Source organism: Notolepis coatsorum (genome assembly GCF_963971535.1).
Source record: "Notolepis coatsorum genome assembly, chromosome: 19".
Lineage (NCBI taxonomy): Eukaryota > Metazoa > Chordata > Actinopteri > Aulopiformes > Paralepididae > Notolepis > Notolepis coatsorum.
This window is the reverse complement of record NC_140183.1, coordinates 29,957,381-29,980,883: the sequence shown is the minus strand read 5'-3', so window position 1 is coordinate 29,980,883 and position 23,503 is coordinate 29,957,381. Positions and strand designations below refer to the sequence as shown.

The 23,503-nt window shown below is 44.9% G+C and overlaps 1 protein-coding gene across 3 annotated transcripts in view; it reads right to left on the bottom strand.

The window, feature by feature from the left end:
* The window catches only part of ncam3 (neural cell adhesion molecule 3), a 56,375-nt gene extending 50,957 nt beyond the window's left edge, over positions 1-5,418 (bottom strand). Inside the window, exon 1 of one of the 3 annotated variants that reach the window (XM_084336844.1) lies at positions 5,143-5,418. In XM_084336844.1, the coding sequence (XP_084192970.1) occupies positions 5,143-5,179 (37 nt within the window). In that variant the 5' untranslated portion in view covers positions 5,180-5,418. The remainder of the gene's footprint in view (positions 1-5,142) is intronic. The other 2 variants (XM_084336843.1, XM_084336845.1) reach the window with 2 other exon arrangements.
* Between the last annotated feature and the right edge of the window lie 18,085 nt (positions 5,419-23,503).

Sequence of the window (23,503 nt, the reverse complement as noted above, 5' to 3'; positions counted from 1 at the left end):
AGAGAAGAGAGGAGAGGAGAAAAGAAGAGGGGGGGGGGAATAGAAGAGAGGAGAGGAGAAGAGAGGAGAGGAGATTCAGATTCAGATTCCTTTATTAAGCCATTTGTGTAAAGAAACACATTGGTAATTGTTGCAGCATTACAGTGTATGCATCTTGGAGGATTAATCATTTAAATATATATATTATATATAAGTGTATATATATATATATATATATATATATATATATATAAGTGTAAAGTGCAGAGTTCCAGTAAAGACTAGTGCAGTGCAGTCAGTGTCATTGTGCCAGTGTCACTTGGGGGCAGAGGGGGGGGGGGGGGGGGGGACCTGAGGGGAAGAAGCTCAGTCAGTGACGAGCTTTCACAGCCTTTGGGATACTCAGCCTTCTCCCACAGGGGAGCAGGGTGAAGAGGCTGTGTCCGAGAAGAGGGGAAAGGAGAAGAGAAGAGAAGAGAAGAGAAGAGAAGAGAAGAGAAGAGAAGAGAAGAGAAGAGAAGAGAAGAGAAGAGAAGAGAAGAGAATAGGGGAGATGAGAGGAGAGGAGGAGAAGAGAGGAGAGGAGAGGAGAGGAGAGGAGAGGAGAGGAGAGGAGAGGAGAGGAGAGGAGAGGAGAGGAGAGGAGAGGAGAGGAGAATAGGGGAGGGGAGAATAGGGGAGAGGAGAGGAGGACAGGAGAGGAGAATAAGGGAGAGGAGAGGAGGGGAAGAGAGGAGAAGAGAGGAGAAGAAGAGGGGAGAGGAGAGGAGATGGGAAGAGTGGAGAGGAGAAGAGGGGAGAGGAGAGGAGAGGATAGGAGAGGAGAGGAGAGGAGAGGAGAGGAGAGGAGAGGAGAGGAGAGGAGAGGAGAGGAGAGGAGAGGAGAGGAGAGGAGAGGAGAGGTGAGTAGAGGAGAAGAGGGGAGAGGAGAAGAGAGAGGAGGAGAGGGGAGAGGAGAGGATGCATGGAGAGGAGAGGAGAGAGGAGGAGAGAAGAGAGGATGGGCAAGGAGGTTAGGAGATAACATGAGAGAGGAGAGAGGAGAGAGGAGATGATAGGAGGAAAGGGGAGAGGAGAGGAGAGGAAAGGAAAGGAGAATAGAGGAGAGACAATAGATGAATGAATTTGAATTTGAGGCACTGGAAGTGTGTGTTTGTTTTTGTGTACATGTGTGTGTGTATTTACATGTGTGTGCATGCGTGTGTATGTACAGTACAGTACATGCGTGTGCATGGCTGCATGAGTGTGTGCAATGTGTGTGTGTCGCACTCTTTATGTCTATTGCTATAAATATCCCTATTTTACAATTCCTGTAAACATACAACTAAATGTGTGTGTGTGCATTGTTCATAAGTATAAATAACCGTGCTTTCTCATGCTATTGTTTTTTGTTGTAGTATAAATAGTCTTAGTTTAAATTGGATGTGTGTGTGTGTGTGTGTGTGTGTGTGTGTGTGTGTGTGTGTGTGTGTGTGTATGTGTGTGTGCAAGCGCGCATGCGTGTGTGTGTGTGTGTGTGTGTGTGTGTGTGTGTGTGTGTGTGTGTGTGTGTGTGTGAGTGTGTGTGTGTGTGTGTGTGTGTGTGTGTGTGTGTGTGTGTGTGTGTGTGTGTGTGTGTGTGTGTGTGTGTGTGTGTGTGTGTGTGTGTGTGTGTGTGTGTGCGTGCGTGCGTGCGTGTGTGTGTGTGCGCGTGTTAATGGCCGTGTGCTTACAGTTGTCCAGGAATGCTCCATTATGAGCCTCGGCACGACCTCACTTCCTGTCTGTCTGACTATTTCTTCCTGTATTGAAGCTAGGAGGCTTTATGGAGAAGAGGGTATGAAACTGGCTAAATTATGTTTCTAAATGTATGAAACTGGGATACAACTAAATTATGTTTCTAAATGTATAAAACTGGAATACAACTAAATGTGATTTCTAAATGTTTTGGTATGAAACTGGGATACAACTAAATGTGATTTCTAAATGTTTTGGTAAGAAACTGGGATACAGCTAAATGTGATTTCTAAATGTATTGTATAAAACTGGCGTACAACTAAATATGATTTCTAAATGTGTAATGTAAAACTGGGGTGGTGTTCTCCTTTAACCCCTGTGTGGTGTTCTCCGTTAACCCTTGTGTGGTGTTCTCATTTAACCCTTGTGTGGTGCTCTCCTTTAACCCTGTGTTCTCCTTTAACCCTCATGCTGGGTTCTCCTTTAAATATAAAGAGGAAAATGTATAGTAGTATCCCAAATAAATACACCATATAAATGTAAAGAGGTTGTACCCCAGAAGAAGAAGAATTCCTCAGATACTGCCAATCTGTCTAAGATGACACATAGGATCCTTTATGAGAAGGTTGGTTGGTCCTCTCTGATGGAGAGCCGCAACAAACATGTCAAAATACTTCCCAAAGGTCAGTGAATACCACGATCACAACACCAGAGGGAGCTCCACAAATCATGTTAAACCCAGATTCAGCTCAAACAAGGGACTAAACACGTTTCGCAATTATGCCACATCAATGTGGAACGCCCAACCCAAAGCTGTAATGGAATGTGAATCACTACCCACTTTCAAAACCACTCTCAAAGAACACCTACGGGAGACTGCAATTCGAAACTGGCCCCTGTAAATGTCCTAACCCAACCCCCTCCAATGTACAGTAAATTACCAAGTATGGTTTTGTCAATATTCCAATGTACAGTTTTGCTTGTACAGTCCTGCTTGTACCCACCCAACCCCACCCCACCTACCCAACCTCCTCCAATGTACAGTTTTTACATCAAATGTATATACTCTCTGACTGTAAATAAGGGAAACCTCAGTTGCCTTTTGAGTTCAAATAAAGGTTTGAAATTAAATTTGTTAGCATGGCATTTTAGTCAAAGGTGGTGACTTTCATAGTTTTATTTGGTGTTAAAGACACATCTTTCGATACACTGGTGCCTGTGGTGGCAGCTTTACTTAGCAGGAAATAACTACAACACCTTTCAGTAAACATAGAAGATTAGGAAAATATGTATGACTAATATTTTTGTATAGAGGCAAGAATGACTCTGAACCTACATGTCAAAAAGACTGGTCTGGTCCTTTAAGAAGGATGCCTTAAATATATACTGTATATTTCACTATGATGCCCCTCTAGCTCATGGAATGAACTCCAACAGTCCTTAAAGCATCTCCCCTCTGTTGCAGAGTTTAAAACCTTGATCTCCAACCTTTGTCAATCAAGTTGTACATGTTTTAATCGATTTGTTATCCTTACTTTTTGCCTTGCCTTGTTTTCTTATTGTTGTGATTTTATATGCTGTGTGGTTTTATGTGCCATTCTTTATGGCTTATGTATGATGTAAGTACACTCGTCGGGACTGTAATTGAGGGAAACCTCAGTTGCCTCTTGATAAAACCTTTAAATAAAGGTTTGAAATTAAATGAGAAATATAGTTATATTATGGTATATAGCTAGATTAACATATTAAATATAGTTATATTATGATATATAGCTAGAGTAACTTATTATATATAGTTATAGTTTGGTATAGCTAGAGAAACGTATTATATATAATTATATTATGGTATATAGTGAGAGTAACTTATTATATATAGTTATATTATGCTATATAACTAGAGTAACCTATTATATATAGTTATATTATGGTCTATAACTAGAGTAACCTATTATATATAGTTATATTATGGTATATACTGTAGCTAGAGTAACTCATTATATATAGTTATATTATGGTATATACTGTAGCTAGAGTAACTAATTATATATTGTTATATTATGGTATATACTGTAGCTAGAGTAACTCATTATATATAGTTGTATTATGGTATATAGCTATATTAACTTATTATATATAGTTATATTATGGTATATAGCCAGGGTAATTATTATATGTAATTATAGGATGGTATATAGCTAGAGTAACTTATTATATATAGTTATATATACTGTAGCTAGAGTAACTCATTATATATAGTTTTATTATGGTATATAGCTATATTAACTTATTATATATAGTTATATTATGGTATATAGTGTAGCTAGAGTAACTTATTATATATAGTTATATTATGGTATATACTGTAGCCAGGGTAACTCATTATATATAGTTATATTATGGTATATACTGTAGCTAGAGTGACTCATTATATATAGTTGTATTATGGTATATAGCTATATTAACTTATTAATTTATATATAGTTATATTATGGTATATAGCTAGAGCCTGAGGTGTGACCAGACCTCCCTACTCCTCACTAAGCCATTAGAACGTCTCCATAGGCTACTTACAGATATCTCAACTCTCATGGGGGGCATAATATGGCACAGAGCACAACTGAAGCAGACAGAGGCTGGGGTGGTGCCGGGTGACAATGTGCAATCACAGCAGAGACACAAGGGACACCATGGCTGGACCACATCCATCCTGCCAGCCACACCCTGTTTTAACCTTGGAGTATCAACTTAAACCCCCTGTCCCAAAACTAAACCGAATTTAGCTCCCTGTCCCAAAACTAAACCGAATTTAGCTCCCTGTCCCAAAAACTAGACCCAATTTAGCTCCCTGTCCAAAAACTAGACCCAATTTAGCTCCCTGTCCCAAAACTAGACCCAATGTAGCTCCCTGTCCCAAAACTAAACCGAATTTAGCTCCCCTGTCCCAAAACTAGACCCAATTTAGCTCACTGTCCCAAAACTAGACCAACTTTAGCTCACTGTCCAAAAACCAAACTATAGCTTACAGTCTAGACACTTCAGCTTTTGACTGTATGTTTGAGTTATGTCAAGGTCGTACCTGTGCCTGGGTTAGGGTTATAGTTTGGCTGTATGTTTGAGTCATGTTGAGGTTGTACCTGTGCCTTGGTTAAGGTTAAGGTTAAGGTTAAGGTTAAGGTTAAGGTTAAGGTTAAGGTTAATGTTAATGTTAAGGTTAAGGTTAAGGTTAGGGTTAGGGTTAATGTTGGGGTTTGGCTGTATGTTTGAGTCATGTTGAGGTTGTACCTGTGCCTTGGTTAATGTTAAGGTTAAGGTTAAGGTTAGGGTTAGGGTTAATGTTAGGGTTTGGCTGTATGTTTGAGTCATGTTGAGGTTTGTACCTGTGCCTTGGTTAATGTGAAGGTTAAGGTTAGGGTTTGGCTGTATGTTTGAGTCATGTCGTGGTCATACCTGTGCCTGGCGCCAGCATTAGCAGAAACGCTGCCATTCTCAGGATGAATTCTGATTGTCCATAATCTGTTGGCTGTAAATCCAATCCAAATTTGAGGGTCACACCTGTCAGTCAGTCAGTCAGTCAGTCAGTCAGTCAGTCAGTCAGTCAGTCAGTCAGTAAAGCAGTCAGTCAGTCAGTCAGTCAGTAGGTAAAGCAGTCAGTCACACACTCACACCTGTTGCCCCAGATAACCATGTAGAGTGATGTTAGCTGGGAGGAGTTTCTACAGGGTTATATAGGAGAGAGGGGGGAGAAGGGGGAGAGAGAGAGAGAGAGAGAGAGAGAGAGAGAGAGAGAGAGAGAGAGAGAGAGAGAGAGAGAGGAGAGAGAGAGAGAGAGTGAGAGAGAGAGGGAGATAGATAGAGAGAGCAAGAGGCAGACAACCACCACATCACTCCCCCCAAAACTACCAATAACGTCATCCTCATTCACACTGAGAGACAATCCTGTCTGTGCCCCCCCTCTGTCTGTCTGTGTGTCTGTGTGTGTGTGTGTGTGTGTGTGTGTGTGTGTGTGTGTGTGTGTGTGTGTGTGTGTGTGTGTGTGTGTGTGAGAGAGAGAGTGAGATAGAGAGTGTGTGTGTGTGAGGGGAGAGTGAGATTGATAGTGTGTGTGTGTGTGTGTGTGTGTGTGTGTGTGTGTGTGTGTGTGTGTGTGTGTGTGTGTGTGAGAGAGAGAGAGAGAGAGAGAGAGAGAGAGAGAGAGAGAGAGAGAGAGAGAGAGAGAGAGAGAGAGAGAGAGAGAGAGAGAGAGAGAGAGAGAAAGAGAGAGAGTGAGATAGAGAGAGTGTGTGTATATGTGTGTGTGTGTGTGTGTGTGTGTGTGGTGTGTGTGTGTGTGTGTGTGTGTGTGTGTGTGTGTGTGTGTGTGTGTGTGTGTGTGTGTGTGTGTGTGTGTGAGTGTGTGTGTGTGTGTAAACAAATTGCTTCCAGGATGCTGCTGAGAGTTCCAATCAGATCTGACTGATAACAACCTAACTGGCTGAGCGTGTGTGTGTGTGTGTGTGTGAGCGTGTGTGTGTGTGTGTGTGTGTGTGTGTGTGTGTGTGTGTGTGTGTGTGTGTGTGTGTGTGTGTGTGTGTGTGTGTGTCTGTGTGTGTGTGTGTGTGTGTGTGTGTGTGTGTGTGTGTGTGTGTGTGTGTGTGTGTGTGTGAGAGAGAGGGCCAAGGGGGGGGGGGGGGGGGGGGGGTATGTAACGAGTCAGTCACAGTCAACCAGCACCTGCTAACGGGTCTGACCCTGTAGCTCAGCTGGTTAGTGCGGCTGTCTGTGGATCCTATGGTCCCAGGTTCAAATCCACTCGGTTACAGTATTAGTAGTAAATGTAAATGTAGTGGTAGTGGTAGATGTAGCAGTAGCAGTAGAATTCCATCGTAACTTTACGTACTTATTCGGCATTCTGGATCCGCTTCGTATTGCGGCACGGTGGTGTAGTGGTTAACACTGTGGCCTCACAGCAAGAAGGTCCAGGGTTCGATTCCCGCTTGGGGACCAGGTTTTCCATGATCCCAGGTACACAGGTGGGGTATGTCCCAGGCCTTTCTGTGTGGAGTTTGCATGTTCTCCCCGTGCTCGCAAGGGTTTCCCCCCGATAAGATAAACCCAATGGAAAAACATGCACAACAACAGATTGCTAACGCTGTGGCGTTCTTGACGAAGACGGACAGGAGCACTTGGATTGGTCCCCTGGCGCGGCTCACCTTGACGCCTGTCTGCTCCCGGCTGCCCTTGGGGGGGGAAGGACGACGGGATGGGTTAATCGCAGAGACGAATCGCATCGGCGATCCTACAGAGACAATGCATGCGTGTGTGTTCCGGTGTGTGTGTTGAGGATAATTGCATGCCAATTAAAGACCTCTGAGCAGGTCCTGCATTATTATTATTATTGTAAATTTGTTGTAGGATTTACGAACTCGAAAAGGCAGTCGTAAGTCGGACAGACAGGTGTGCGCCCGTGTTTTCAACAGCTTTCTCTGGGACAAGTCATTGGGGATTGCCGATACTACAGACATCCGTGGAATTAAATAATTATAATGATAATAAATACGACAATATTTGTATCATTAACAATTACGTTTTGCATTTATAGTCCTGACTCAATGAGGCATTGTGAGCATTACACACACACTGCAAACTAAATAAATAAGAACTAAACCGATCGCCGTGGATATAGCTACTGTATAGTGGAATATACTGTATTAATATGCCATATACTGTCTTCTTCTCTATGATATTATTTATTGTTGGTTTGATGTATTCCTATTGCTAGAACTAAATAAATGCGTGGAGAAATGGCTTAGTGAGGCAGCCTCAGCGCACAAGCACACACACACACACACACACACACACACACACACACACACACACACACACACACACACACACACACACATACACACACACGTACTGTATATGTGCGAAATTAATCGTTCCAGCAAAGTAGGCTTCTATTATTCTAATGACTTGTTCTATTAGGTATTATAGTAGTACTTCCTACTGTAGAACATGTAGAACATGTACTGTAGAACACGACTAAATGAGATGTCATGCTAATATCTCATGTTCTACAGTAGGACTACTATAATACCTAATAAAACAAGTCATTAGAATAATAGAAGCCTACTTTGCTGGAACGATTAATTTAGCATGTATACAGTACGTGTGTGTGTGTGTGTGCTTGCACGCTGAGGCTGCCTCACTAAGCCATTTCTTCACACATTTATTTATTTATGGAGCATTTATTTATCCACTCTGGTTGGATGGTGTATTGTACTTGTGCTGTATAATAACAATACATTTAAATCTAATCTCATTTTGAGATCAGTCGCAAATCGCTTCCACGCTACCTGTTGAATCAGCATGGTGCAGGGCAATGCTGAACCTCTGCTGCTTTGTACACGCATCATTCACCTTATAAGGAAGCTGGCGGGGCGTGTCTGTATGCAAATGCATGAACGCGAAAGCACATTTCAGTTTAAGAATGAGTGACGTATTTCATTCATGGGAACCCAGTTGCGAAAACTTTGACCAATTACGGAGACCATTTCACGAGTTCAGGAATCCGGAGGAGGATTTCTGTAAATCTGTTGGTACGAAATTTTTACCAATATATTTACCAAGGGACTTACGAACATCTTCGATAATGAGGACCACTGATCGCCACACGGTTGGAGGTGCACAGGTCCACACTTTCACAATGTCCTTGCAGAATTGACTAGTTGTCTAATTGATATGGAAAAAAAACACATAATTTTCTTTATGTGCATGTGACCCCACTGCCAGCCTTAGGGCTTGTGTCCATAGCGGATGTTTTATGAGTTGTCAGCTCCTTCCTGTCATTCATTTCTATGCTACAGGCGCGACAGGCGCGTTCCTCTTCCCAGCGCCGCGCCTCGCGTTTATGAGCTCTCGGCGGCAGCGATTTTGGGCGGAGCGCTCCCAGCGAAAGGAGCGCGCTCATCAAGGTAATCAACATCGAGGAAGGGGCGGAGCCGCGGCAGTCGCGAGACCCAGGAAAACGCTCTGAGCTTTTCTTTCCTTTTTTTCAAAGCGGTCCGCCATTAAAAAAAAACGTCCGCTATGGACACAAGCCCTTAACCTCAGAAGGAGCTTCTATCCCCAGGCCATCAGGCTGCTAAACGAACAATAATCGCTAAACGAACAATAATCACTATGCAACAACCATCAAATGCACACAGCACACACACCCACACGCACACACACACTCACTCAAACAAACAACACACTGCAGCACCCACTCTCCACACTTTAGATCACACAAACACACTTACACTTTATATTTATTGATAAAGGATTTGCACTACAACTCGTACACCTACTGTGAATTGTACCTAAACTGCACCTCGTCCATTTATGCCTTGCACTATATAGTATTGTATATTAGTACACTGCACAGTATTGTATATTGTATGGTAACTACGTCTACGAACATTGTACATATGTCTAAACTGAACACTGTGACCTCTTTTTTTTTTCTTCTAATTTTTACTATGTTTTTACTTCATACTTATCTTGTCATGCACAGTCTCTGGAGCGCAACAGTAAGAAGCATTTTGTACAAAAGTATTCTGTACTTCTGTATGACAACTATTAAAGAAACTTGAACTTGAAACTTGTTCCACCCGACGGGGTCGGTACCGACCCCAAAATGGCATATGGTCATAAGAGTGTTGCATATTTATTGCGATTTTTATATCAAACGTTTTCAAGTATTAACATCACTAACATGTCACAAAAGCATGTAGAATGTATATTATCATCAATACGTTAGTTTAGCAAAAGGTTAAAAGTGCCATTAGATAGTTTTAACTTCTCGATTTGCTGAATTCTATTCCATTTTGGAATAGAATTCAGCAAATCGAGAATTTTGGAAAATTTGAATCATGGGAATTGTAGTTTTTTTGCTGCTATTTCGCCGAGGGGATGCATAGCTGTGGATCAGCGTTGGAATTATTCCGAACTACACTTCCTGGCAGATACTGTGGGGATTCAAAGTTCAGTGTTTTGAATGAATTATTTCAATAACTGTTATTATTCGGGATAATAAGCCACAAAAGATAATGTTTTTGACAAATATTGAAACACAGTTAGTTTCTCCTCCCTATTGTTAGCATGTAGCAACAATTAGATCTGAAATTAGTTTAAAAATGGTTCCACTGTGGTGAAAATAAAAAGGTACAGTAAATTACAGTAGATATCATTATCTGTTCTTATGCACGCCTGGTGATACTAAATCCAAATTGAACTCGGGCATTTGAAATATAATATATGTAAATATATATATATATAAATGTGCGAATTGGCTATAATAAGGTAATTTATAAGCATCATATTCTATATTCTATAATAATATTTCAAATTGCATTGGTCCGGATGGGAGAATTCAGTACTGTATCTACAGAACCTTCTGTTTAATCATCTTCCCTTTATTAATTTCCTTAGATTTTCCGTACACATGATCTCAAGAAGGTACTGAACAAGATAATTTTTTTAAGTTTGGTCATTATTATCATGGTGTTATTCACTGTCAAAGATTCAAAGAAAAATCATAATTCATATTCTCCTTTGTTTCATCACAATTTAAGCAAGCCTAGTAATAGACACAATATTTCTGACACTGTGAATACATTCCCTGGGGTCCATAGATGTACCTAGATACCAAGAATATGCAAATAGCCTTGTAGAAGTGGAGCAATATTCCATTTACCTAGGTATATATTTTAGGCTCAAATATTCCACGGGTGGAACAGGTTGATTAAAATCTAAACTGACACTCTCAATGCCTCAAGCCTCAATGATTTTTAATGATCACTTACTGAGAGAATAATAAAGAGAATAATAAAAGCAAAACCATAAGAGATAAAGCTTAGATATCTGATTATGAGTACTAGAGGGAGTTGATAAAGGGTTATATGTGATTATGTGTGATTCAGTCAACAATTGTGGCTTCTGTGGTGATCTAAAAACATGTGTAATAACTGTGTCACTGTAATCACAGATTTAAGCTAGAGGGGAGAGCCCATTAGTGTGTATGTGGAAGTGACATTGTCAAACAAATACCCATACCTGTCATGCACCTCCAAGCCACCAGGCTTCCCTTCCCCTGTCTCCCTTGTCTTTTCCGCCACTCTCTCTCTCACATCCTGCCTGCCCCTTTATGTTATCCCTGGATTTTTGCTCTGCGTTTCTTTTTGTTTGGACATTTATTCCGTTTTGTGTTTTTGTTCTGTTTACTCCAATTCCTAGTATTCCCCTTTTCCATATATCTTGGTATAATAAATTACCCACTTTTTGGTTTTACTCCATTCCTCGTCTACTCGCTCTGCGTCTGCGTTTGGGTTCTGGCTCTTGTATATTTGTTACAATAACTTGAGATTGAAATATCCAATTCCATAAAGAAATATTCAATGTCAGAAGACATTGTTTTGTTGTATTATTTTTGTGCTGGCAGAATAAATCAGAATAATAATAAAATAGATTTTAAGAGTGTCAGACTCTGGAATAAAAATAAATCTCAATTGAACTAAATTGGTATTATAATAATGTCAGTCACTGGGTTAACCACACCTCCCCACGAGAGGAGCAGCAGCACTAATTGTTTCCTGTCGGTCAGCAGCAGCTTCCTGTCTGGGTTGTGGTTCAATGGTGTTTAGGCTCCAGTGTCATTCTGTTGTCTGTCAGTTTGTTTATAAGAACAACGTCAGGAAGTCCACTCTCCACTCGACACGTGCGCTCCTACAGGAGAGTGTTTCTATATTCAGACTGAAACCAACATGCATTATGTAACCTCTGGATACACAAACTGCATGTGTTTCTTCTATGTGTGTGCATAAGCACGAATGTAAGTATGTAGTAACTAACTAATGTAGTAACTAATTACATTTACTCTTGTTACCTTAATATAGTATTTTCTTTTATTAAAAAAAAAATATTGTAATCTGTAATTTTACTTTTATTTACTTAGTATATTTTATTTCCGAGTATTGTAAGTAGTTACATTTGAAATAGCATTTGTTACAAAGTAAACATTGTGTAGGCTTTCCATAAGCTTTGCACCGGTCTGTAAATTGCAGTGTCAGCAGTCAGGTCAATTAGTATGAGGTCTGATGAGAACAAGCTGGTGCTAAATCAGTGATATGGAGATAGACTAGCAAGGAAGCAAATCAGCAGAGATAAATCCTACTGAATTCACATCAACTCAGATTAAGCTGGATATGGATTATATTAAATTACGTGATTCCCTGATATCATAGGGAATCAAGGGACCACTTCAGCTTCCAGTAGATAGGCTAGTACTTCAGCTTCAAGTAGACAGGCCACTTCAGCTTCAAGTAGATAGGCCACTTCAGCTTCAAGTAGACAGGCCACTTCATCTTCAAGTAGACAGGCCACTTCAGCTTCAAGTAGACAGGCCACTTCAGATTCAAGTAGATAGGCCACTTCAGCTTCAAGTAGATAGGCCACTTTAGCTTCCAGTAGATAGGCTGCTCAGATATATGATTGTACTGTATGTGTCAGCCTGGTTGTCTCGCTAGCTCACTGAACTATATTAATGAGCTTATTTGCTAGTTTAGCAGATAGTGAGCTTGACATTATTGAATAACAGGGCATTATTGATGAGCCCAAATCCTTCTGAGGAAATAAACGTTTTATGTTATGAGCTCCACTGACACCTCACTCCGCCTAGGCACATCACCTGTTCACCAGTAAAAACGACCAGTAGGACTGCCATCAAAAACTACCAGTAGGACTGCCGTCAAAACTACCTGTAGGACTGCCATCAAAAACAAAGGTTATCCTATAACCCTAGTTATATGAATTATGGAGAGTGCTCTGCCTACTGGAACTATCCCTTTAATCATATACTATCATGAAAACTTTCACCCACGTGTACGCACCCACCTGCCTGACCACGCCCACATCCGCTCATATATAAGCGGGGTCATGGCCATACTATGAGCTCCTTCCCCAGTCTTTCACCGCCGAAACGGAAGACCGTGGGGTCCTCAGTGAGTCGAAGCAGAGCGCTCGCCATAATTCATATAACTAGGGTTATAGGATAACCTTCGTTATATTTCATTTATGGCTTTGCGCTCTGCCTACTGGAACACAAGAGTGGAGCAGAGCGGAAAGCTCAACAGATGTACTTGCTGAGGCCCCCTACAACCATCAGAATACCGGGGAGGATCCGGGCCCCCCGGCCCCCCCTAGTGAGGGACGGGAGGGAGACCAGACTCGACTGTGTGAAGAGGGTTTAGCACCTCAAACGCACAGGGTGAGTAGACTGTGGGACTTACTTTCGTATAGACGCCTACTCGGACGCGCATCCCGCACGCCACCAGGGAACGAACGTGAAAGAAATTAAAAACGGCACAGCCCCCAACATCGCGGGGTCGGGGTCAAAAAGCCCCAACCCCGTGGCAAGGCCGTGGCAAGGCCGTAGCAGCGGGGCGTGGAGGAGGTCCCGGGGGCTAGGACCCCCTGAAAAGGGGCCTGGTGAGGTCAACAAGGCCGCGGCATCGGGACCCCACCAGACGGTCACTGGTGACACCACCCCCAACATCGCCAGTGTATCGGACAGGGCCTACAATAGGTGAAGGCCCTTCTCCCCCTGGCACGCCGCTCCGAAGCGCTCCCAAGGAGGCTTCCCCCCCACAATGTCGTGGGGCTAGCTGGTGCGCCGGGGGGACAACCCTCCAAGGTGGTTGATCCCTCAATCCAGGTCGACAGGTCTTAAGATCAAAACTCGACCTGCACCCGGAGCACTGCGGACTAGACAGGCGCCTAAGGGGCCTACTGTAAGATCAGTATCCCGTCGGATAGGGTGTTCGGTATGCCGTGCACCATGTCACAATCTCATGGGGCCACAAACCTCGCGGAGTCGGAATTAGCCAACTCCGCCAGCGAACAGATTCCACCACGAACCCTGACCCTGCCAATTTATTAATCCTGCGAGGTCGAGGTTCAGAGAAAGAGTTTGACACAATTGGCAGACGTCATGAAAGATGCGGGGGCATACTCTCGGGCAGCCGGGGTCAGACCCGGGCTCAACCTGAGAGTCGACTCTGCTACCAACACACCGGAGAGACAACCACCCCCCTATGTTTACTAACAGAGAGTGGTTGCTCCCTTAACCCACTAAGAAACCCCGGAAACACAACTGCGCGTATACCAGGCCACGTGAGCGGATCGGCATGGGCGAGAAATCCGCTCTTCGCTCTTTAAAGCTTGGTCCGCTCCGCTAATCGCTCATGTTGACCCCGCCCCCAAGTCGCTCTCCGCTCGCTCACCGCTCACCTTGAATCGAGCGCTCCCCGCTCCCCGCGCCACATCGCTCGTCAGATTTTGTGTTTTTTGGAGCATGGTGTAAATTAGCTCAAACTACAGTCTACTCTACACAAACTACTAAAGTCTACACCCCCTGGGCCCCTTAACAATTGTTTGTATTGAGCCGCATTGTAATTGTACCCATTCTGCAATGTTAAATAACGTTGTTTATCCATTCACTAGCTCTATTAAGCGATGATAGCTAGCCTAGCCACAATGCTATGGTCGCTGCCATTAACGTTAGCATGTAAGCTAATGACAACAACAATGGCGTCAAAACTTTTTCTAACAGGTTGTGAGTGACAAAGCCTGAACAGGATATCACAGGTTCACCCTTCTCATTGGTTGAAAATGGCCTTCATGTTTGTACATCGCCATCTGTTGCTTTGGCATTGTACTACATGTATATTACATCAGTGTTAAACCACTGTGAGCGGCCTGGAGTGGATTGGAGCGGAGGAGAACTCTCGCTCCGGACGTCGCGCCGACCCATTTTAAAACCCACTCCTCGCTCACGTCAAAACCGCCTAATCAATTCTGCTCTGTAATGTAAGAGGGGAAGACAGCGGTTTTCCCAGAGAGACCTCAACGTGAGTAAAACAATTGAAAAAGGTTCATGTAACACATTGGACTAAGTACAAAACGGCCCAATATACACTACTGTTAGAGAGCAGAGCAGAAGGACTAATAGTCACGACTGCATTGCATCATCCATCCTTTACAATGACAGCGGTCTGTACCACAGGCCCTGTAACTCACGGACATGTCTCTTGGCCAATAAGAAAAACGCGCTTGTGATGTCTTCAATGGCCTAGAGGAGGCTGGGTGGTGCAGAGGAGGCTGGGTGGTGTAGAAGAGGCTGGGTGGTGTAGACTAGAAGAGGCTGGGTGGTGTAGACTAGAGGAGGCTGGGTGGTGTAGACTAGAGGAGGCTGGGTGGTGTAGACTAGAGGAGGCTGGGTGGTGTAGACTAGAGGAGGCTGGGTGGTGTAGACTAGAGGAGGCTGGGTGGTGTAGACTAGAGGAGGCTGGGTGGTGCAGAGGAGGCTGGGTGGTGTAGAGGAGGCTGGGTGGTGTAGAGGAGGCTGGGTGGTGTAGACTAAAGGAGGCTGGGTGGTGTAGAGGAGGCTGGGTGGTGTAGAGGAGGCTGGGTGGTGTAGAGGAGGCTGGGTGGTGTAGAGGAGGCTGGGTGGTGTAGAGGAGGCTGGGTGGTGTAGAGGAGGCTGGGTGGTGTAGACTAAAGGAGGCTGGGTGGTGCAGAGGAGGCTGGGTGGTGCAGAGGAGGCTGGGTGGTGTAGACTAGAGGAGGCTGGGTGGTGTAGAGGAGGCTGGGTGGTGCAGTGGAGGCTGGGTGGTGTAGAGGAGGCTGGGTGGTGCAGTGGAGGCTGGGTGGTGTAGAGGAGGCTGGGTGGTGCAGAGGAGGCTGGGTGGTGTAGACTAGAGGAGGCTGGGTGGTGTAGAGGAGGCTGGGTGGTGCAGTGGAGGCTGGGTGGTGTAGAGGAGGCTGGGTGGTGCAGAGGAGGCTGGGTGGTGTAGACTAGAGGAGGCTGGGTGGTGTAGACTAGAGGAGGCTGGGTGGTGTAGAGGAGGCTGGGTGGTGCAGAGGAGGCTGGGTGGTGTAGACTAGAGGAGGCTGGGTGGTGTAGACTAGAGGAGGCTGGGTGGTGTAGAGGAGGCTGGGTGGTGCAGAGGAGGCTGGGTGGTGTAGACTAGAGGAGGCTGGGTGGTGTAGAGGAGGCTGGGTGGTGTAGAGGAGGCTGGGTGGTGCAGAGGAGGCTGGGTGGTGCAGAGGAGGCTGGGTGGTGTAGTGGAGGCTGGGTGGTGTAGAGGAGGCTGGGTGGTGTAGTGGAGGCTGGGTGGTGCAGAGGAGGCTGGGTGGTGTAGAGGAGGCTGGGTGGTGCAGAGGAGGCTGGGTGGTGTAGAGGAGGCTGGGTGGTGTAGTGGAGGCTGGGTGGTGTAGTGGAGGCTGGGTGGTAGAGGAGGCTGGGTGGTGTAGAGGAGGCTGGGTGGTGTAGTGGAGGCTGGGTGGTGTAGAGGAGGCTGGGTGGTAGAGGAGGCTGGGTGGTGTAGAGGAGGCTGGGTGGTGTAGAGGAGGCTGGGTGGTGTAGAGGAGGCTGGGTGGTAGAGGAGGCTGGGTGGTGTAGAGGAGGCTGGGTGGTGTAGACTAGAGGAGGCTGGGTGGTGCAGAGGAGGCTGGGTGGTAGAGGAGGCTGGGTGGTGCAGAGGAGGCTGGGTGGTGCAGAGGAGGCTGGGTGGTGTAGAGGAGGCTGGGTGGTGTAGAGGAGGCTGGGTGGTGTAGAGGAGGCTGGGTGGTGTAGAGGAGGCTGGGTGGTGTAGAGGAGGCTGGGTGGTGTAGACTAGAGGAGGCTGGGTGGTGTAGAGGAGGCTGGGTGGTGTAGAGGAGGCTGGGTGGTGTAGACTAGAGGAGGCTGGGTGGTGTAGAGGAGGCTGGGTGGTGTAGAGGAGGCTGGGTGGTGTAGAGGAGGCTGGGTGGTGTAGAGGAGGCTGGGTGGTACAGAGGAGGCTGGGTGGTGCAGAGGAGGCTGGGTAGTAGAGGAGGCTGGGTGGTGTAGAGGAGGCTGGGTGGTGCAGAGGAGGCTGGGTGATGATAGGTGGCCTCAACGGGCTGCCTGACCTCTGAGTGGCTGGCGCACGGCGGCGTGGAGCCACTGATTATGGTTACTGGTTATCAGGGGTGAGGTTGGACCCTGAGGAGTCAGGCTACAGTGGAAGTCATTACAGCAGAGATGAAGGAGCGTGGATACAGTGTGTGTATGTATGTGTGAGTGTGTGTGTGTGTGTGTGTGTGTGTGTGTGTGTGTGTGTGTGTGTGTGTGTGTGTGTGTGTGTGTGTGTGTGTGTGTGTGTGTGTGTGTGTGTGTGTGTGTGTCTGGCCGCTGTAAATTTGATTAGTTATGTGGAATTTTCTTCAAAATGTAAATACAGTATATTGAAAGATGTTTGCCATCAGCAGTGTGTCCTTGTGGTTAGAGAGACCGTCCCACAGCTAGGATGGCACAGGTTCAATCCCTGCAACAGCCAGGGTGTCCTTGAGCAAGGCACTGGACCCCTACCTGCTCCAGGGGCACGACACATGTCTGATCTTGACTTCTGAACCCTCTGGTGTCTACATGTACGTGTGTCTCAGAGAGAGATATTAATGTCTACATGTACAGTACGTGTGTGTCTCAGAGAGATATTAATGTCTACATGTACGTGTGTCTGTCTCAGAGAGATATTAATGTCTACATGTACGTGTGTGTCTCAGAGAGATATTAATGTCTACATGTATGTGTGTCTCAGAGAGAGATATTAATGTCTACATGTATGTGTGTCTCTCTCTCTCTCTCTCTCTCTCTCTCTCTCTCTCTCTCTCTCTCTCTCTCTCTCTCTCTCTCTCTCTCTCTAATGTAAACTCTCACTCAGATGTGGAATTGGAACGTGCAGTAAACTAGTAAGGATTCTAGTTATTGGTTGCAATTAAAGGGGGAAGTACATCCAAGTACAGTAAATATGATGATGTGTCACTGCAGTTGTGGTCTCGAGCGTCTTGAAATAAACATCTAAGTCCTCAAGGCAGGAGATATGAAACATATTGTTGTCGCAGCTGATGTTTTTAACTGAGCTCACGATGACTTATCGTTAGGAGGCCAAGTAATCTCCTCCTCCTCCTCCTCTGCTCAATTGTTATCTAATGTGAAAGTGGTAACAATAGAGTAAGTGTCTATATTTAACCAGCAGATATTAATAAAGTAGAGGACAGTAGCAGGAAGAGAGTCTTGTTATCTGGTGTCTCTAATGCTCGTTGGTTGTTTATGTGACAACAATAGCTGCTGTAAACAGAGGTTAACATGACCTCAGAGCACTGGCCAGAGAGACGCCTAACACCTGGAGTTACTCTCTCCTGTCTGTCTGTCTGTCTGTCTGTCTGTCTGTCTGTCTGTCTGTCTGTCTGTCTGTCTGTCTGTCTGTCTGTCTGTCTGTCTGTCTGTCTGTCTGTCTGTCTGTCTGTCTGTCTGTCTGTCTGTCTGTCTGTCTGTCTGTCTGTCTGTCTGTCTGTCTGTCTGTCTGTCTGTCTGTCTGTCTGTCTGTCTGTCTGTCTGTCTGTCTGTCTGTCTGTCTGTCTGTCTGTCTGTCTGTCTGTCTGTCTGTCTGTCTGTCTGTCTGTCTGTCTGTCTGTCTGTCTGTCTGTCTGTCTGTCTGTCTGTCTGTCTGTCTGTCTGTCTGTCTGTCTGTCTGTCTGTCTGTCTGTCTGTCTGTCTGTCTGTCTGTCTGTCTGTCTGTCTGTCTGTCTGTCTGTCTGTCTGTCTGTCTGTCTGTCTGTCTGTCTGTCTGTCTGTCTGTCTGTCTGTCTGTCTGTCTGTCTGTCTGTCTGTCTGTCTGTCTGTCTGTCTGTCTGTCTGTCTGTCTGTCTGTCTGTCTGTCTGTCTGTCTGTCTGTCTGTCTGTCTGTCTGTCTGTCTGTCTGTCTGTCTGTCTGTCTGTCTGTCTGTCTGTCTGTCTGTCTGTCTGTCTGTCTGTCTGTCTGTCTGTCTGTCTGTCTGTCTGTCTGTCTGTCTGTCTGTCTGTCTGTCTGTCTGTCTGTCTGTCTGTCTGTCTGTCTGTCTGTCTGTCTGTCTGTCTGTCTGTCTGTCTGTCTGTCTGTCTGTCTGTCTGTCTGTCTGTCTGTCTGTCTGTCTGTCTGTCTGTCTGTCTGTCTGTCTGTCTGTCTGTCTGTCTGTCTGTCTGTCTGTCTGTCTGTCTGTCTGTCTGTCTGTCTGTCTGTCTGTCTGTCTGTCTGTCTGTCTGTCTGTCTGTCTGTCTGTCTGTCTGTCTGTCTGTCTGTCTGTCTGTCTGTCTGTCTGTCTGTCTGTCTGTCTGTCTGTCTGTCTGTCTGTCTGTCTGTCTGTCTGTCTGTCTGTCTGTCTGTCTGTCTGTCTGTCTGTCTGTCTGTCTGTCTGTCTGTCTGTCTGTCTGTCTGTCTGTCTGTCTGTCTGTCTGTCTGTCTGTCTGTCTGTCTGTCTGTCTGTCTGTCTGTCTGTCTGTCTGTCTGTCTGTCTGTCTGTCTGTCTGTCTGTCTGTCTGTCTGTCTGTCTGTCTGTCTGTCTGTCTGTCTGTCTGTCTGTCTGTCTGTCTGTCTGTCTGTCTGTCTGTCTGTCTGTCTGTCTGTCTGTCTGTCTGTCTGTCTGTCTGTCTGTCTGTCTGTCTGTCTGTCTGTCTGTCTGTCTGTCTGTCTGTCTGTCTGTCTGTCTGTCTGTCTGTCTGTCTGTCTGTCTGTCTGTCTGTCTGTCTGTCTGTCTGTCTGTCTGTCTGTCTGTCTGTCTGTCTGTCTGTCTGTCTGTCTGTCTGTCTGTCTGTCTGTCTGTCTGTCTGTCTGTCTGTCTGTCTGTCTGTCTGTCTGTCTGTCTGTCTGTCTGTCTGTCTGTCAGTCAGTCAGTCTGTCTGTCTGTCTGTCTGTCTGTCTGTCTGTCTGTCTGTCTGTCAGTCAGTCAGTCAGTCAGTCAGTTGTTTTGTGGTGTGTGTTAAGTTGTTTTGTGATGGTGTGTTTTAATTTGTTTTGTGGTGGTGTGTGTTGAGTTGTTTTGTGGTGGTGTGTGTTGAGTTGTTTTGTGATGGTGTGTTTTAATTTGTTTTGTGGTGGTGTGTGTTGAGTTGTTTTGTGGTGTGTGTTGAGTTATTTTGTGATGGTGTGTTTTAATTTGTTTTGTGGTGGTGTGTGTTGAGTTGTTTTGTGGTGGTGTGTGTTGAGTTGTTTTGTGATGGTGTGTGTTGAGTTGTTTTGTGTTGAGTTGTTTTGTGTTGTGTGTGTTGAGTTGTTTTGTGGTGGTGTGTTTTAATTTGTTTTGTGGTGGTGTGTGTTGAGTTGTTTTGTGGTGTGTGTTGAGTTGTTTTGTGGTGGTGTGTGTTAATTCGTTTTGTGGTGGTGTATGTTGAATTGGTTAGCAGCGGTGTTTCTTGAGTTGTTTTGTGGTGTGTTGAGTTGTTTTGTGTTGTGTGTGTGTGCGTGCGTGCGTGCGTGCGTGTGTGCATGTGTGTGTGTGTGTGTGGCTCAAGTCTGTTCTGCAGTTGTTGACAGATAACAGACAACAGGATGTTCCCTAAAGACAAGGACCAGCAGCAGGAAAAAAGAGGGACCTATTGTTTTATGTTTCAAAAGATCAGCCACTCAAGAAAACAGCCCCTCAGACAGAACAGCTACAATAACAACATCAACAACAACAACAACAACGGGTCTAATTATTAGAAGAAAACTGCTGCGAGTACATAAATAAATAAATTGTACACATAAAAGATTTGAAGTTTGAAGTTTAAAGTTTAAAGTCTCATTTCAAGGTTATAAAATCTCACTTCAAGGTTTTTAAGTCTCATTTCACGGTTTTAAAGTCTAACTTCAAGATTTTAAAGTCTCATTTCAAGGTTTTAATGTCTCACTTCAAGATTTTAAAGTCTCACTTCAAGGTTTTAAAAGTCTCATTTCAAGGTTTTAAAGTCTCACTTCAAGCTTTTAACCTCTTAACTCATTCACTGCCAACGACGATTATACTCGTTATTGGCCGCCAATCGTTGAACACCAACAACGAGTATACTCGTTATTTGATTGTTATTTCTTTTATTCGATATCTCTATTCATTACAGGCCCACTGACTCTGGGTTAACATTGGGAATCGCATTGAGAATGCCTAGGTGCAATACCGGCCACATCTAGAGTCTAGTCTAGCGGCTAGACGGTGGTATCGAGCACCCTTTCTAACATTGTAGCCTGGGCTGTGGGATGACCAAGGGTTTCTGGTTACATTTTTCCTTGTCGGGCAAGACGAACGGTTCTGCCGGTTACATTGAAGCCCGTCAAATATGCCCGATCCATATGTTATGGTGGATTATGCCGTCGAGCAAATGGACATTGGATATACCAGATGGCGATTACTCCCGGCCACAGGTAAGGGCGATTTGACTTACATTTGAGCTTGATCCTGCAATGCTTTCACCGGAAGAAACTCAATGTCAAATGACTATAGTATTGTATCCATGGCTATAATATAGAATATAGATTTAGCTCTACAAACAAGGTGACTAATTCCCATCGTTTACAGCATGGCAGTAGCTACCACAGGATAAGGCTAATCCCCGGCGGTCAATGAGTTAAGCATCGGGCAAAAATGGGGCTGTCTTTTTTGAAGTTTAACACATTCAGTGCCAAAATGACATATTACGTTTTTGGCCGACAATCGATTTTCCTATGCTGGCGGAGTCAGTGGTCCCTGCCTGCTTCAAGATGTCTACCATTATCCCGGTACCAAAGAAATCCTCCCCAACAGGTCTCAATGACTACAGACCGGTGGCACTCACCTCTGTGGCCATGAAATGTTTCGAGAGGCTGGTTAAGGATTCTGCATTCTGCATTCAGAACGTGATTTATAGCCCTAAATGCATTATATTGATGATCAAATACAGTTTGATAGTGATCGGCGCCAGATAAAAAATTTCAAATGTACGTGCTTCTAGAAGTTACTACTGATCATCTGATGTTGACCGGATGGGGGGGGGGTCGTTTATAATTCCGTGGCCAACGTTATATGATTCATGTAGTGTGGGTGATATGATCATCAGATCAGTTTGTATCGAACACGGTAATAATAAACACTGAAACTTACCCCAGTCTCCTCGGGCCGTTGGGCGATGAGCGTGGAGCAAAAAGATTGCTAATATGGGATGTTGAAATATGCGATCCATCTCCAGGTTGTATAATAGTATATACGTCCAAATCATGTTGTTTATCGAGTTATTGGTAACGGATCGCTATCCATTGTGTCGAGCTCGAGTCCCGGGAGCTATAGCGAGTGGTCGGACCGAATTTGGATGAGCACCAGTTTCCGTTTCCGGTTTGCTGTTTGGGCGATCCGCCGATCGGCCACCAGATGGCGCTCTTGAACCGTTGGAGAGTTGAGAGGGGATCAACAGTAGATCTCAAGTCTCTGCGGGAGAAATATGATTGCCATCACAGATTTTTGAAATATTGATCTCATTGGCGTGTTACGGCGTCATTGGCAGATTAAGCATGGCGGGGAATGACGTGTTACGGCGTCCTTGGCGATTAAAGGGTTAAAAGGCATCCAGACCCATTACTTAGAAGTGAATTCACCTCTTGTATAGTGGTCTGCGATGTCGCCCGCGGTGCGGGAGACCGGGGTTCGACTCCCACTCAGGGCATGTCAAATGAGACCGGTTTCAGTGGTGCCGTGACCCGGATGCCTTGAGTAGTGTGAGTTTAGGGGGGTGAGTGTAACGGAGGTCCGTGAGTATATCCACAATCACGATGGACTTCATGTGTTGTGAAGTGACTGTGGCACATAGTGGTACTGCAAGTAAACTCACTCCCCTTAAAAGGCATCCAGACCCATTACTTAGAAGTGAATTCACCTCTTGGTATAGTGGTCTGCGATGTCGCCCGCGGTGCGGGAGACCGGGGTTCGACTCTCACTCAGGGCATGTCAAATGAGACCGGCTTTAGTGGTGCCGTGACCCGGATGCGTGAATGCCTTCTACAACGCTGTTCCAGTTCCGCGTTGCCGTTTTGCGCTCTGATTGGCCGAGCGCGCACATGCGCATGAGCCGCGACACGCTCCTCAGCCAGCTCCTCAGCCAGGCTCCGCTTAAGGCAATTTATACAAATGGAAGTATTGATTACGCCGTAACGAATCATTAAAAAAATATACCCTTAACTGGAATATGTTGTGCCTTTACACATATGTTGGATTATGTAATTGGTTTGTCATGACAAACCAATAAAAAATCGCGAATTAACCGGTGGCTACAACAACACAGTAACTACATGCATCATTGTTTACAACTGGACACGGACGCGTTAAACAGCAATCAATTATTTTAATATAACAGTCCGGTTCTGTGTTTGTTTGTGTCTGTAGATTGTTGGTGAACAACTAACTTTAGGTTAGTTTAACGCGTCCGTGTCCAGTTGTAAACAATGATGCATGTAGTTACTGTGTGTTGTTGTAGCCACCGGTTAATTCGCGATTACTACTTCTGTATAAAAACAGACTACATTTCGAGAACTCCTTCTGTATAGAAACAGACTACTTTTAGAGAACTCCTATATAGAAACAGACTACTTTTAGAGAACTCCTTCTGTATAGAACACACTTTTAGAGAACTCCTTCTGTATAGAAACAGACTACTTTTAGAGAACTCCTTCTGTATAGAAACAGACTACTTTTAGAGAACTCCTTCTATATAGAAGCAGACTACTTTTAGAGAACTCCTTCTGTATAGAAGCAGACTGCTTTTAGAGAACTCCTTCTGTATAGAAACAGATTGCTTTTAGATAACTCCTTCTATATAGAAACAGATTGCTTTTAGAGAACTCCTTCTGTATAGAAACAGATTGCTTTTAGAGAACTCCTTCTATATAGAAACAGACTGCTTTTAGAGAACTCCTTCTGTATGAAAACAGACTACTTTTAGAGAACTCCTTCTGTA